Source organism: Amyelois transitella, chromosome 21, assembly GCF_032362555.1.
Source record: "Amyelois transitella isolate CPQ chromosome 21, ilAmyTran1.1, whole genome shotgun sequence".
In the NCBI taxonomy this organism is placed as follows: domain Eukaryota; kingdom Metazoa; phylum Arthropoda; class Insecta; order Lepidoptera; family Pyralidae; genus Amyelois; species Amyelois transitella.
In genome coordinates this window covers 1,572,387-1,589,374 of record NC_083524.1, presented here as the reverse complement: position 1 = coordinate 1,589,374, position 16,988 = coordinate 1,572,387, and the positions used below count along the sequence as shown (strand labels likewise).

The window sequence follows — 16,988 nt, the reverse complement described above, 5'->3', positions numbered from 1 at the left end:
TAGCTTAATGATGGAATTGAGATCCAAATAGTGACATGTCGTTAGTCCATCGCTTAAAAAAAGAATTCTAAGTTTGTAAGCCTATCCCTTAGTTGCCTTTTACGACATCCATGGGAAAGAGATGGAGTGGTCCTATTATTTTTGGTATTAATGCCGGGAACCACACGGCGCACGGATATGTAATCGCGTTATCCGTAACCGATGAGACGGAGCCAACAGTCTTACAAAGACTGAAAGACCACGTTCAACTTTATGGCTTAATGATGGAATTGAGATTTAAATAGTGCCCATTGCTTAAAAGAAGAATCTCAAGTTTATTAGCCTTAGTCGCCTTTTATATAATCTATAGGAAAGAGAAGGAGTGGTCCTATTTTAAGGTACCGGGAACCACACGGCACATTACATACATACTAAAATATAATCGCTTTATGCATTACGAGGTAGACAGAGGCAACCAATTAAACGGTTGAAAGGGATTACTGTGAGTCTATCAACCGTCATGGATAATTTTAGGCGTCTATCGGAAACTTGCATGACATCGTTGAAGTGTGCGACTTAATTATCTTATTTATAAGCAAATAACTATCATTTTCAAACAAAAAAAATGTTACAAAATTCTGACCCTTAACATAGTATTTGTCAAGTACTTTTCGTACAGGTCAAAGTCAATTAATAAAGGTCTATATACTTGGAAACCTTATTTAAGACGATTAGCTGTAAAATACTTGTTTATGTCTCTTAATGTCAATTTCAGCCTTAAAAACATCAAGGGAATATATTAAAATGATACTTACTCACTATAAATTGAATCGGAAATTAAAAGCCGTATAACTAAGTGACAATATTGTGACTAAATAAAATTTTCATTTTATGTAATTCAGCTTTGAGATTTATCGTAACCTTATATGTATTTCCACTTTATGAAAGTAATAAGTTATAGTCGCCGCCTCTCATAAATTAACTCCATTCGCACAGATTTCTAGTTTACAATGTTATGAATTTTCTTTCGAAATTTATGTTCGTGCTCTCAAGCTGCTCTCAAAGAAGATTTATGTTATGAGAGCGCCGTTTGAATTCTCAAATTCTCAACAAAGTGACTGCAGAAAAGACCTTACTTATTTCATTTTCTCTTTGTTTCAGAACAAATGCGTCCGTGCACAGTCCAGGAATGCGACAGCACAAGGAAATGACCGTCACAGCAAAATGGCACGTAAACATTGGAACACATGGATGAGAATAGCACTCGTGCCGATAGCGTTATTGACTTCCACAATCGCAGATTTCACAACGGAATGTCAGAGGCCGTGTGACTGCAGATGGCAATCGGGAAACAAAGCCGCCATCTGCTCAAACTCAAGCCTCAAAATGATACCTGCAAACCTGAGCAACGATATTCAGATACTAGATCTAACTAACAATAATTTAATGCAACTTCAACAAGAAGCTTTTAAGAAAGTAGGCCTTAGTAATCTAAAGAAATTATTCCTTAAAGAATGTAACATAGAAGTGATAAATAAAGCAGCGTTTGTTACTTTAGCTATAATGATTGAGCTTGATCTATCGAAGAACAGGATAAGATATCTGCACCCAGACACGTTCAAAGGTACGGAGAAACTAAGATTGATAAACTTAAGCAACAACTTCATCGATAAGTTAGAGGACGGTATATTCCGCAATTTGAAGTTCCTGCAGAAAGTAGAGGTTAGCAATAACAGGATCGCACGAATCGGGACTAAGACGTTTGTGAACTTGCCGCAGCTGAAGATTCTCAGGTTGGACGGCAACAACTTGAGCCACATGAAGCCGGAAACTTTGATGGCGCTGAGAAACTTATCCGGTCTAGATTTACACAACAACCCCTGGCGTTGTGATTGTAACTTACAGACGTTTAGAGATTGGGTGATCACTCATAACTTATACACCCCGCCGACATCGTGCGCTGAGCCTCAGTCTGTCAGGGATAAACTTTGGAACGAATTAGACTCATCAAACTTCGCTTGTCGGCCTACAATACTGGAACCCCTACCGGACACAACTATCAGGAGTTACGATGACAATGTGACTTTGTCCTGCAAAGTCGTTGGGAATCCTAATCCAGAAGTAGTTTGGAAATTAAATGGAAAAATTATAGAAACAAGACTGTTCGGTGAATTAAGATATGTTATCACTGAAAATACAATGGATTTGATACGATGGGTGAATCTGACGATTGTTCATGTCAGATACAGCGATAGGGGAAATTATACTTGCGTTGCTGAAAATCCTGGAGGCAGAGATGAGAAAAGCCTAATGCTTATTTTATCCAAGTATGGAGGAATTGGCACTATAGCTGGAATGGACACAGATTCATTCGCAATATTAATTGGATGTGTCATAGCTATACTAATAATATTCTCTACTGTTTTGTTTATTTGTTATTTTACTACGCAAAATAACGATATTAAAAGACTGATTAAAACCGATACTCGTTCATCTAATGGAGAAGCTTTAATAGAAGGTTCTGTTGCATCTGAAGGAGACAAGGCTTTGAAAGCAGATGTTAATCCTGTAACAAAACCTCCGAGGAAATATGAAGCACCTCCGTCCTTTACCAGTGACGTCACAGAGATGTCCGAACTCAACAAAACTTTGTTAGAAAATGAATCTGTTTTAGGTAAGTTCATCTGATAAAAGATAATTTATTAATTTTTAATAAAAAGTTTAAATAAAATAAGGACAATTTTCAAAAAAATTCAATAATAAATGAATAATTTATCTACCTCGTAAGACTTGAATATGTCTGTATAAATAATTTAATTAAAATTTAAAATAACAAACACTTACACAAAAACCATGGAAATCACAAAATCTGTTCATCCAGACATAATATACTTAATGTTATTAATCTATACTAATATTATAAAGCTGAAGAGTTTGTTTGTTTGAACGCGCTAATCTCAGGAACTACTGGTTTGAATTGAAATATTACTTTTGTGTTGAATAGACCATTTATCGAGGAAGGCTTTAGACTATTAAGCATCACACTGCAACTATTAGGAGCGAAGATACAATAGAAAATGTGAATGAAACGGGGCATTCTTGAGGTCTTCAATGATGCCCGAAATAACTATTCCACGCGAACGAAATCGCGGGCACAAGTAATTGTGAGTAACCAAATACGTAAATCTGATACGACATTTACATTAAAAGACACACAATGTAAACTGCCCACCTCCGATCTAATTAATGTTTTCAAAATTAACATACCTACAGTGATCTTATTATACCGGTTACGAAAATAATGGATTATAAAACGAACTCGCCCCCACGAAATATAATTGCAGTCCCCTGTGACCGGTTCCTTCTCAAACCCTGATTAATGAGAGCACATCAAGAGCTTTGATAAATATTAAATTCTGACCGTGACCACAGAAACATTACGAGTAGCATCGTTATTATACCCTGTTTTGATAAATAAATAAACATAACTTATCATATATTCTTGGACTCGATTGCGATATATACGACTGGCTGAATCTTATCACTGTCAATATTATACGTACCTACATATATATATCTTGATCAAATTAAGGACGTCCTGGTAAAGGGTCAGGTCAAAAGTACCCGAAACCGCCGAGCTTGCATGAAGAGAGTTATGAATGTGGATGAAGCAAAGGAAGTATGCAGGGATCGTGGCAAGTGGAAAGAGGTAGTCTCTGCCTACCCCTCCGGGAAAGAGGCGTGATTTTATGTATGTATGTATGTACATATATAAAGTCACGTCTATATCCCTTGCGGGGTACACAGCCAACAGTCTTGAAAAGACCGAATGGCCACGTTCGGCTATTTAGCTTAATGATAGAATTGAGATTAAAATGGTTACAAGTTGCTAATCCATCGCCTAAAAAAGAATCCCAAGTTTGTAAGCCTATCCCTTAGTCGCCTTTTACGACATCCATGGGAAAGAGATGGAGTGATCCTATTCGTTTTCGTATTGGTGCTTGGAACCACACGGCACAAAATCATACAAACATATAGAAAGTCACGTCTATATTCCTTGCGAAGTAGACATATTCAACAGTTTCGAAAACACTGAAAGGCCACTTTCGGCTGTATGGCTTCATGATGGAGACAAGAGCAATCCCAAGTTACTAAGCCTATCTCTTGGTCGCCTGTTACGACATTCATGGGAATGTTATAAAGTGATTCTTTTCTAAAGGTCCGGATACCACACGGCATTTCCTTATTCGTAATAACTGTTCAACACTATTTAGTGGTCAAATAATCTTTTTCTCAATCAGTTAGGTCCAATAGTATTATCTCAATATAAACTCGCGTAAGAAGCAATAAAAATAACTCAAAGACTAAGAAGTAAGCAACAATTTTATTACTAAAGTTCAATAGCAAAATAAGGAGAGCACAGAAATTCAGATAAAAATAATTATTATATAATTTTCATTACTTCTGTAAAATTTGCACAACAATATTTGGAATAACTTAATTTATTATACAAATTAATATCACTACATCACTACATAGTATAAAACAAAGTCGCCCATTTTGTCTGTAGTCCCTTCGTATGCATAAAACTTTAAAACTACGCAACGGATTTTGATGCGGTTTTCACTAATAGAAAGAGTATTCTTCTCCGACAGGTTTTTATATATAATTGAAATACATTGAAACTATATTAGCTGAGTTATAGCGATTTATGTCCAAGAAGTCAGAAAAAAAATCTAATTGAAGATTGCATTTGTGCGTGCGCCGCTTATACCGTTGGATACAAGTAAGAACAATGTATAGCAAAAACATTGGTCTTTATTAGTTCTACAAAAAAGTCCGCGATGACATATATCCAGCTTTTTTATTTAAGTCACAAAAACTACTTTTCTGTATTAAAAAAACATTTAATTCGTTGGGTGATGTTTAACTGGTGATATAACCAATAATACATATATCCTTATCAAAATAAGTAAGTTCATCATCACGAGCATTTAATTTAGATTATTTTTGCAGTTTACAGTGTGTTATTTAGACATATAGTTTAGGAGATATCACGATATTAGTATTGCGGCACGATATTAGTATTGTGGCCGGCCGCGGCGGCGGGGGCAGCGTCCCTATAAATAGCGCGTCGGCGGCAGCGGCTCCCCATAAGCCCATTAGCACTTTGAAATTGGAAGCGATCGGACGCGTTTATTTATCGCAGCTCTTTGAGAAAAATAAAACGTGCTTTTCAGCGCGACAACAATAATTGTATGAAAATAGTAGGTATTGTATTCTAAGGTTAGTATTAAATCGCACTTATTAGTAAGATTAGTTTTTTAAAATATAAAACCGTAATTTATGGATTGATATTTTCTATTAAGATTTTGGTTAAAATTTAAAGTTAGGTCAATTTAATATTAGGGAAATAATTAAAAAAAAATCGTAATTTAAGGTAAGATAAGTTCAGAAAAAGAACTTAATAGAATAGGTAGGGTACGGGTACCAGTAGTCAGCCTTTTAGCGAAAAGTGTAAATTTAAATATGTATAGAAAATTATTGAAAATAGTAATAAAAAACCTTTTGTACTTATATACTTAATCATTTATTAAACTTTGATAAGCAATTAACAAATAACTTAATTTTGCTTAATAAGTATGGAAAATAAAATATTTATCAAAATAAGGCACTTTTCCCCAGTACTCAGCCGGCACAAGCCAGCACTCGGCCATGTAGCTACCAGTACTCAGCCTCTCCTGAGATCGATTGTTTTAAGCTTAATTATGTAGGAACTTAATCAAATTAATTAAATAATAAGACCTTAGTAGGTACTCTAATATCACAAGAAACATTATCAACTTATTCATCATTAAAATCACTATTTAAAAAATTCTGAAGTTCTTCTTCATTTCTAAAGGTTTCTCTACGATTAACCATTTTTTTCAGAACTATATTTTCTTTATTAGTTTCTTTCACAGAAGTTCCAGGTGTTATGTCTATATCACTGAGGATTTTAATCTTATTTGGTTTAGCTTTCTCTGGATCACAGTTAGTCTGCTCTGCTTCTTCTCCTTTTCTTTCTTTCATATCATTTAATTTTCTTTTTTTAATACTTTTCATTATGAATTCTGGATCAGAGTCATCAATTTTCTTTTTTGTATTAAGTCCTTTTACTTTACGTTTGATAGAATTCACAGCTTTATTTTTCTTGGTTTCATTTTTCTGCTTTTGCTTTTCTTCTTTATTTTTCTTTCTCTGTAACTTTCTTTCTTCAATGGCATGTTTCTTTTTTTGTTTCTCATCCTCTTTCATAATTTCAAATTGCCTCCATTCTTCAGACGATATTGCTCCAATTCTGTTCATTACTCTAGGAGATGCGGTTTTCTTTATAGGTGATGGAATAATAAGATGCTTTCGAACAAAAGGTGATACTTTCGGTGATCGAATGAGTATCACAGAATCAGTCTTAGGTTTTTGGTAATACGTCGGTTCACTTCTTGACATCGGAGAGTTGTCTCCAATGGGTACTAATATTGTATTATCATTGACCTCAAATGTGCTTACATGAATAGCATCGTCCAGTAAATTATTGTTGATAAAAGTAAGATCGCCAAGTGTCATATTATTTAAACTATTAGTATCTAGTACTTCGGACGGTGATGTACTTATTCTACGTTTATCTACTTCTTTATTATATATCCTAGTTATATCACTTTTTATTTCAGTCTTTTTTTTGTTTTTATTTTCTTCTTCAGTGTTTATAACGTGTAATTCTTCTTTGGCTCCATTTATTTCAGTTTCATTGATAATAGGTCTGGCATTCGTTACTGTCAATCCAGGTTCTGTTCTTTCCTCAAATATTACGCTTTGTTCATTATCTCCAACTGTTCTCTCTGTAGTATTACTACTTACTGAATTATTTAATGCTTCAACCTGTTTCGCATTTTCAACGATTTCGAGTACAATATTCACATCAACTCCTCTTGCAGTCAAATCATTTCCCAAATGCTTTATAATTTTTGATGCTATGTCGAAATCTCTTTTTTTGAACTGCCTTGGTGAAGTTGTCTTTCTGGCAGGTGCATGAATTTTCTCTAAAATATTTTGCACGCATTTTGAGTAGTCGACTGCATTTGGATCGAATGGAAAAAGGCCACACTTACGGAATCCATTTTTGATGGCTTGATTCAGAGATTCTTTGCTTAATACTTTTTCCAATAATGGACAGAATGAAGATTTTGTCAACACAGTGTTAGCGTTTTGTGGCTGTGAACACCACTCATGAACCGTTTTTGCCCATTCAGATTTCAGTGGTTTAAAAACGCTAACATCTGCTGGTTGCATCATATGTGTTGTATTAGGTGGTAGTGCGTACAAAATGATGTTATTTTCATGACAGTATTTACTCAGCTTCATTGTCATGTGAGTTTTGTGACCGTCGACAAAAACCAGCACTGGTTTTTTCATTTTGTTTTCATCTATCCACTTGGATAGACATTTAGAAATATAATCGAAGAAAATGTCTGCCTTCATCCAACCAGTGTCAGATTTGCCGAGAAACCAACCATCAGGCATACTATTTATAACATCTTTGGGGGGTCTGATGTACGGAAAAACTACACAGGGAGGTAAAATATCGCCCATAGCGGAAAAAAAAGCTAAAACCGTGACTGCTTCCTTTTCTTTGCCCTTTACTATTTGGTATACATTTTTATATCCTCTGGGCGCTATCACTTTTCCAGTTTTTGGGCATAGCATGAAGCTTGTTTCGTCACCGTTTAAAATTCTTTTTGAGTCCTCTAACACGTCGAGTGCTTGATTTTCCCTTAGATAATCTGTGAGTTTCTCAAACCACTTTCTTATACTCTCTTCAGTTATTACTGCCCTTCCCTTTGAAATAGCTTCAGGTGTTCTCATTGAAAACATATTGTTACGTCTGAAAAAAGAATTCATCCACTTCTTGCCTGGTCTTCCATTTACAAACGGGTTAGGCCTGCCGTCTTCTATCATCATATCCTGGACAGTATTAAGTAGGTTGTCAGGTTTCATTCCGAAACCACAAGTTGCAATCTCTTTCAACCACGTTGCAATTTCTGCTTCTTCTAATTTGTTAAGGACGGAGTCTGGACCCATTTTTCTAGGCCCTTCAGGAACTCGTAGATGAAGTCTATCTTGAATTGTGCCTCGAGGAACCCCATAGTTTCTACTAGCTTCTCTAATAGACATGCCATTTCTAATAGCTTCTAAAGCTTGAGTAAGTTTCTCTTCGGGGTATTGTAATATGGGTCTCGAAAGAGACATATGGAACTGTAAAAAATAAACAATACCAACAAATTAATGAAATACTTAGTATTTAAGGGCTTATTAAATAAACCGATAAATTAAGCAGCGTGAGTTACGGATGGCTGAACACTGGATTCACCATTCCCAGTACTCGGCCGTGGTTTAAACAAAACTAGTTAGGCGGCCGACTACTGGATTTTTGATGAAATGTTGTATGGCATGTTAATACTAAATAAAAATGTGAATTTCAGATTTTAAAATGATACCAATAAGACTTTAATTTAAAAATATGCGTAAATTCCAGTACTCAGCCGGGGGTGGCTGAATACTGGATAAGGTAAAAGAAACGCATACCCAGTAGTCAGCCACCTCATTATTTAAATAACTATAAAGAAACTGTTATATTACTTATTTGATTTTGACGTGAATAATGTACATCGAGTATATTTTAATAAGACATGATATAAAAGTTAATAAGAAATCACAATAACTCACCTTCTTCACGGACACCTCCCACTAAGAAAATTTTAGCGCGCACGCCGCCTCTTCACTCGCCAAGTGACAACGTTGAAATGGAACCCGAATACTATTTCTTGCAACCGCGTGGCGTCATTCTGATCTTCCGAACTGACCAATAAGAAGCCAAAGCCTTTTTCAAAAGTGACCTGATTGGATTATTTGCAATAGAACGCTATTCTTATAGGATATTAGCCGGAAAAGGCTGACCACTGGTGCGGGGCTGACTACTGGTGGCCGTACCCTATCTTTCTTTTGTTTCTAAGTACATATTTAGATATTTTTTTACTGAGGCACATGCGAATAATATGGGAGTTAGTGTCATAATGTGTGTGTAATAAGTAGCGGGATACACGCAAACGAAGTTGCGCGGGTCAGCTAGTCTTTATTATAAATCTTTCACTCACTGGTTTAAATTTGAAGTGTTATGACTGCATAACGGACTCTGTGGCGCAGCGGTAGTGCACTTGTCTGTGTCGCCGGAGGTCCCGGGTTCGAATCCCGGCCAGGGCATGATGAGAAACGATCTTTCTCTGATTGTCCTGGGCCTTGCATGTTTATCTATATAAGTATTTAATGTAAAATATAGTATCGTTGAGTTAGTATCTCGTAACACAAGTTTCGAACTTACTTCGAGGCTAACTCAATCTTAGTAATTTGTCCCGTGTATTTATTATTTACTAGAGGCCGCCCGCGACTTCGTCCGCATGGAAACCATATCAATCCCGCGGGAACTCTGGGATAAAAAGTAGCCTATGTGTTATTCTGGGTCTTCAGCTATCTACATACCAAATTTCATGGTAATCGGTTCAGTAGTTTTTGCGTGAAAGAGTAACAAACATCCATACATCCATACAAACTTTCGCCTTTATAATAGTAGTAGGATTTATTCGTAAGCCATCGAGTGTTTTCGAGCTACGAAGTCACCAGATGTGCTGTCACTATCGTATTGCGCGGAATGAAAAGAGATAGGAACAGTAAAATAAAGCGATTCAAAGTCCAATTTGAGTCGTAAAAAGAACGCCATCTGAAACTGAAATGTATCGTGTTTTATAGAAACCGCGGCTCCCTCTGCGTGAAAAGTATCCTACGACATCCTTCATATCCGAAGGGATAGATCGAAATATGTTAAATTACCTTTTACGAGTATTGGTTCAAAAGACTTTGTACTGAATTTCTCTTTAGTTTAAGTTTTATTCTATTTTTTTTACCTTGATACACATAAATATTTAAATACATACATGCATATACTCACGTCTATACCCTTGCGGGGTCGACAGAACTAACAGTCTTGTAAAGGCTGAAAAGCCACGTTCAGCTGTTTGGCTTAATGATAGAATTGAGATTCAAATAGTGATAGGTTGCTAGCCCATCGTCTAATAGAAGAATCCTAAGTTTATAAGCCTATCCTTTAGTCGCCTTTTACGACATCCACGGGAAAGATATGGAGCGCTCCTATTCTCGTTTTTGGTGCCGGGAACCACACGGCACAAAATATTTAAATAAATAAAAATAAAAGACAAAATGTACATTTATTAGTATCTGTTCTACTCGATGTTTTGATCTTTCAGTTTGCACAAAGTTTTAGATCAAAGTGGACCGCAAATTCGCAGAAGCCAGTCTTTGAAATTCCAATATTTCGATTGTGTTCTGCTTTGAGATATTGGTTATTTTAAAATTAAATCTTAAGACTTTTGGGTCGAATCCAAATTTATACGAGGAAGAGTCAAAATAAGAAAGAAAATGCTGCAGTGCGGTTTGCTACTGCTTCTTGTGCACTGACGCTTTGGAAGCGGCAGTGAGCTTAGTTTTAAGTTATTTATTAGATGTCAACCAACGTTGTGAAACCAAAACCAATGTTAAAATGTCCCATAACAATTAAAAATATAAATATATTTTTCATTATAAGGCATTGTACATACACATCAAACATACCGTGTCGTGCCGTGTAGTTCCCGGCACCAATATAAAAAAGAATAGGACCACTCCATCTCATTTCCCGTGGATGTCGTAAGAGGCGACTAAGGGATAGGCTTTTAAACTTGGGATTCTTATTTTAGGCTATAGGCTAGCAAACTTTCACTATTTGAATTTCAATTCTATCATAAAGCCAAACAGCTGAACGTGGCCTGTCAGTCTCTTCAGGAATGTTGCCCCTGCCTACCCCACAAGGGATATAGACGTGACTATATGTATGTAGGTATGTATGTATCAAACACACATATAATCACGACTTTACGCGTTAGACACAGCCAATACAGACACAAACAATTTTATTTACTAGTATATACCCAAAATAGAGACGTATTTCCGAATACGATGCCTCAGCAGCGGAGATCCATACTCGTACTGAGGACTCTAAGTCCATAAATAACAGAATTAAATCAAGCCAGCAGCCGTCTGCAAACGAACTGTGACAATACTCCATTTATTGCCGCAAGCCAATTTCATTCTTCCACTGACAAATTATTTCATACTAGTCGTTGCCCGCGACTTCGTCCGTGTAAATTTCGAGTTGAATCTTGATCATACAGTCAGATACAGATAGACAGATAAAAAAAAAATCTCTATCCGTTTCATTCAAAATATTAAATGTACAGACAAAATATTTTCAACGTTTTATTATTATGTAGTATTTTGATTTTTAGTTTTTTTAAATTAAATACTCAATCAACACAAAAAAAATATTTTTAATAAATAAAAATATCTTGTTTTTGTTGGGGCTCGAACTTGGACCGCTAACTTCACAGTCTCACGCGCCAACCACTGGACCATCGAGGCCGTTGCGGTAGTGTCGAAATTAAAGAAGACTACATACATACATATAGTCATCGTCTATATCCCTTGCGGGGTAGACAGAGCCAACAGTTTTGAAAAAACTGATGGGCCACGTTCAGCTTATTTTGCCTTAAGATAGAATTGAGATTCAAATAGTGACAGATTGCTAGCCCATCTCCTAAATATATCCATGGGAGATAGATGGAGTGGTCCTATTCTTTTTTCTATTGGTGCCGGGAACCACACGGCACTGTGACATTACTCAATTTATTGCCGCAAGCCAATTTCATTATTCCACTGACAAATTATTTCATATAATTTATTACCACTGCGAAACATTCTTACGTTCGCGTGCAATACTCGTTCGAGCATAAAATTTAATGAGCACTGCTTCCTTTCTGCTGAATCACAATAACAATTTCCTTGGCAAAAATTTTATTTGAACGCCAAATAGTGAGTTCGAGATACGATAATTTCGAAATTAACCAAACTCAAAGGGAAACAGTTATTTTAAATAACCCAATCAACGGTTACAATGCTCCGTTTTGTTCTAAAGCTAATTTGTTGGAGCGGAAATAATTTTCATGGTTTTTGCTTGTAATCTTAATAATGCTTTGACTTTTTAGGTTCAACTGTTTTGATGGTCTATAGCGGCAAAAGATAATTATTTGGTCAGTGTGCCGTGTGGTTCCCGGCACCAATACAAAAAAGAATAGCACCACTCAATCTCTTTCCCATGGATGTCGTAAAAGGCGACTAAGGGATATGCTTACAAACTTGGGATTCTTTTTTAGGCGATGGGCTAGCAACCTGTCACTATTTGAATCTCAATTCTATCATTAAGCCAAATAGCTGAACGTGGCCATTCAGTCTTTTCAAGACTGTTGGCTCTGTCTACCCCGCAAGGGACTTAGACGTGACCATATGTATGTATGTATGTTGGTCAGTAGGGATCCAAAAGAAAAAGTACTGTAAACCAACTTATAGTTTTTCTGTTTGGTGAGCTGGTAGACAATACCAAGCGGCATTGACTCCGCCCTTTGTACATTTTTTTTTGTGCAATATATTTTTAAATAAATAAACAAAAGATAAATTTATATAATATTATGTGCACAATTTAGAGATCACAATTTAAAAAGGGTAGTGTAACCTCATTTGTTCAATAATACTGACGGCTTAAAAAAGATGAAACAAAAATAAAAAATGAGAATTGTTTTTGAGTGCATAGTTAATATGATAGTACATATTTAAGTTCACTTATTTTAGATACATACATATAATCACGTCTATATCCCTTGCGGGGTAGACAGAGCAAACTGTCTTGAAAAGACTGATAGGCCACGTTTAGTTGTTTGGCAATGTTAGTCCACTTTTCATTAAAACACAACCAATAGGCAAAATTTTAACGTTTATCATCTCTTTTAGTTTAATTCTTAAAAAGTTAATAATTGTTTCATGGCCAACATTTATATGACTCGTTTCTTTTTTCTTACAGCATCCAAGGAAGACAATCTTCGACGTCAAGACGTGGAACTTCCTAAGATATCTCACGATGTCCTTCTCCTCGACCGGCTGGCGCAAGAGCATCGCGCATACCCCCCGGATCTCCTCTCCTTCCCGCTTAGAGGAACCCCTCAAGTCTCACCAGGAGTATCAGGACAAGACAGAATCTACCAAGGGAAGACAGAGAGCCCGATCAAATCACCCAGTTATGGAGTATCAGCCATAAACTCATCCATGTACAGCAAATTCCAAAACCCGAATTACGAAGGATCAGTACCACTTATGAGTCCAAAAGGTGGATACGTAACACTTCCCAGAAGACCAAGAAACAGTGTGCCGGATAGACCACAATTTTCTGCTATAAATGGAGTTATACCATACTACGAGTTCAATATGAAGCTGTTTAGCAATGGCGGGAACTACCATAGTTTGAATAAGAGTGAAATGGATTTGGGTCCAGTAAGAAAGTTGAGTTCACACTTTGATTCTGAAGAAATTGAACCTGCCCCGTCTCCAGCGCCCGGTACACCTCATGCTACTATACCGAGGAGTAGTTTGAGTTCACCAAATATACATAATCAGTTGTTGGCACTGCAAGCGATGGCCATAAGTAGTAGAATGTCGAAGAACTCTGAACAAAGACCTTTGCAAGTCTTGTTGGCTGATAACGATGGTCTACTAAAGAATCCTATACGTGATTTGAGAGTAGGTTATAGTGTTAATGTAAGTACGTTAGGTAGGAACAGAACTGCGCCCAAACCACCTCCTAGACCGAGAATGAGGAATTCTTGTGAAGTGACAGATCAGTTTCTTCTTAACTCTGGAGACAACGCTACTCAAGTTTAATTCGTTAGTGATATAATAACTTATTAAAGTGGAAAACTTATGAAGCGTAACACTGAATCGTATATGATGAAACCAGTGTAGGTTTCAAATGGTTTCTTCATGTCATTAACTAAAACTTCATGAACTAAAACTATTGTGATAATTTAGTTTTTAGCCAGAATATAGTTCAGTTATAAATATTAAGCCATGTAATGTGTATTTATTTATTAGCACTACTATATTTATTTATATAAATTCAAGCAACAAAATTTTTTTTTGACGTCATTGCTGTTTATATCAAGAACTTTCTTTTGGTAACTCAATCTATGTAATTCATACAGAACCTATTTATTTATCTCCATTTTTGTATATATTTTTTGTAACAAAAGCAAACACCATGTGGTTCCCGGCACAAATAGAAAGAAAAAATAGGACTCCATCTCTTTTTAGGATGTTGCAAAAGGCTACTAAGGGATAGGCTTTTAAATTGGGATTCTTCTTAGGCAATGGGCTAGCAACTTGTCCCTATTTGAATCTCAATTCTTTCATTAAAACAAACAGTCCAACGTGGTCTATCAGTCTTTTTAAAATTGTTGGCTCTATCTACCCCACAAGGGATAAAGACGTGACTATATGTATGTATGTATGTAAAAATAAATAATTTCGTTTGTCCATCTAAAAAAAAATCCTGATAATCTTCCTAAAATTCAGGTATCAATGTTAATACCGTCATTTTGAAGAGTTGAGCACAGAATGACACGGGACGACGTTTCTGATGGACAGTTAATTTCCTGCCAGTGGCGTAACTATACCAATCGTGGCCCGTGGCAAATTCATCGGATAGGTACGTTCTAAAACTGGGTTACAACCCTTTTCTTACAAAAGCTTTGATTTTTTAATATTTTTTTTACTTGTGTAGGAAACTGAGTAGGTAACAAAAATAAATCAAAGACTTAAACTTTTTTTTACTAAACATGTATGATAAATAAGAAATGTTGGGAGTTGGGATTCTCCTCTGACCGGGGCCCCTTCCGGCTGGGGGCCCGTGGCATTTTGCCGACTTGCCACCCTGTAGTTACGCCACTGTTTCCTGCCCTCCCCAATTTCACCAATTGGTCTGTTTTACATCGAATTGGGAGGCAACCGTAATGGCGAATCATGTGGAAAGTCAACTTTGACATACATACATACATACGGTCACGTCTATATCCCTTGCGGGGTAGACAGAGCCAACAGTCTTGAAAAGACTGAATGGCCACGTTCAGCTATTTGGCTTAACGATAGAATTGAGATTCAAGATAATGTCAAAGTTAACTTTGACATTATCGCTAAATGGTACAGGATCAGGTCAAGAGTACCCGAAACCGCCGAGCTTAGAGAAGAGAGTTATGAATGTGGATGAAACGAAGGAAGTGTGCAGAGATCGTGGCAAGTGGAAAGAGGTAGTTTCTGCTTACCTCTCCGGGAAAGAGGCGTGATTTTATGTATGTATGTCGTTAAATTTCTAATGTGAAGGGATACATACATTATTCAGACAGTTGGTGAAGCTTAGTTTTGTTTACATCCCAATGAGAGGGTCTGCCCGTGTAAAACGGTAAACCCGTTGAGTTCTTGTTCCCATGGGAATTTCGGGAAATCTTCTCTTAGGACACATAAAGAACCTACATTTGAACTTTCTAGACCAATCAGTTTGGGCTGTGCGTTGTCTGTCAGTCAGTCATTAAGTGAGAGATTTGTTCATAAAGATAAATAAATTATTAAGTATATGGAAAAGTCACGCAGATTGAGGTTAGAATTAAACGTTCAAGACTTTATTTCTGTTATAACTGTAAGAGATAATATGGATTTAGTGAAAAAACATTGTCAACTCGAAAAATAAAAGAATCAGCTTCTTAGTGACTGCTTTTAAGAAAATAATTATAATTCAAAAGTAGCTAAATCAGTCAGTCAAAAATTCACTAAGTGACACCCACCACAAGCTTATAAAATTGCCGATCACATACCAATCGCCGAGAGTGTATCTACACACACACACACACACACAATCACGTCTACATCCCCTGCGGGGTAGACAGAGCCAACAGTCTTGTTAAGACTGATAGGCCACGTTCAGCTATTTGGCTTTAAGATAGAATTGAGATCAAATAGTGACAGGTTGCTAGCCCATCGCCTAAAAGTAGAATCCCAAGTTTATAAGCCAATCCCTTAGTCGCCTTTTACGACATCCATGGGAAAGAGATGGAGTGGTCCTATTCTTTTTTTCTATTGGTTCCGGGAACCACACGACAGTGTGTCTACACCTTAAAAATTCCTCTGCTCATCGATCGCATTTATTTTGAAAAATTGCATTGTATTCTTTTGAATAATTGTGCTGTTATTGTCATTTTTGTTTAATATTTTAAGAACAAAATATTGGCTATTACTTGTTATTGTTTTTTTCTATAGCTTTGATAACAAATTATGAATGTTTACTGATTCACTATTCTATAAGTTTATTTATTTGAATTACATTTTGTTAAATAACATAGAATTTATGAATATTATAAATAATTAATTAAATTAGAATATTATTTCAGTTATAAAAAGATATATTGTACATTTTATAAAATATAATGATAAAAATTATAACGACATTAGTACCAGTTTTAATGTAATGTTCATTCAAATTGAATAAAATAGTATTTTAATATTGGTGCTTGTAATAATTAATGAATTGCGTTTTGTAATCTAAAATATTATTGCTTGGTTAATCAGAATATCTACAATAGAACTTATAGAAAATATAGATGATTTATAATCATTTGTAAAATATTTAAAATTTGTAAAATTATTTAATAATACATTGAAATATAACATTAAGTAAGAAAATAACTTGTATACAGAATAACTAATACAATAATTTATCTTGTTCATTATTATAATTTTAATGAAAAAAGTTTTTTTTTTTAATTTTAATGAAGAGTTTTATGATGTTAACATGTTTTATACGTATGTTTTGTTACTTTATTCAATTCAATATTTATTTTAATTTATAATTACTTAAATGCAAAATGAACTACTTAGTACATTTAATAAATTTTAGTCCATAATTTTTTGAGAGATGCCTATTTGTTTTTTTT

The 16,988-nt window shown here is 35.6% G+C and overlaps 2 protein-coding genes across 2 annotated transcripts; one reads left to right on the top strand and one right to left on the bottom strand.

Annotated features, from left to right (window-relative positions):
- The first annotated feature begins 1,203 nt into the window (after positions 1–1,203).
- Positions 1,204–13,890, top strand: LOC106143263 (uncharacterized). The gene is made up of 2 exons (XM_013345308.1): positions 1,204–2,653; positions 13,037–13,890. Exons 1-2 carry the CDS (start codon positions 1,204–1,206, stop codon positions 13,888–13,890), a joined length of 2,304 nt encoding a protein of 767 aa, XP_013200762.1.
- LOC106142272 (uncharacterized) lies at positions 5,463–9,004 on the bottom strand. The gene is made up of 2 exons (XM_013343982.2): positions 8,743–9,004; positions 5,463–8,271 (listed from the first exon to the last, which is right to left on the bottom strand). Exon 2 carries the CDS (start codon positions 8,263–8,265, stop codon positions 5,824–5,826), a length of 2,442 nt encoding a protein of 813 aa, XP_013199436.2. The 5' UTR covers positions 8,266–8,271; positions 8,743–9,004; the 3' UTR covers positions 5,463–5,823.
- Positions 13,891–16,988: the final 3,098 nt, after the last annotated feature.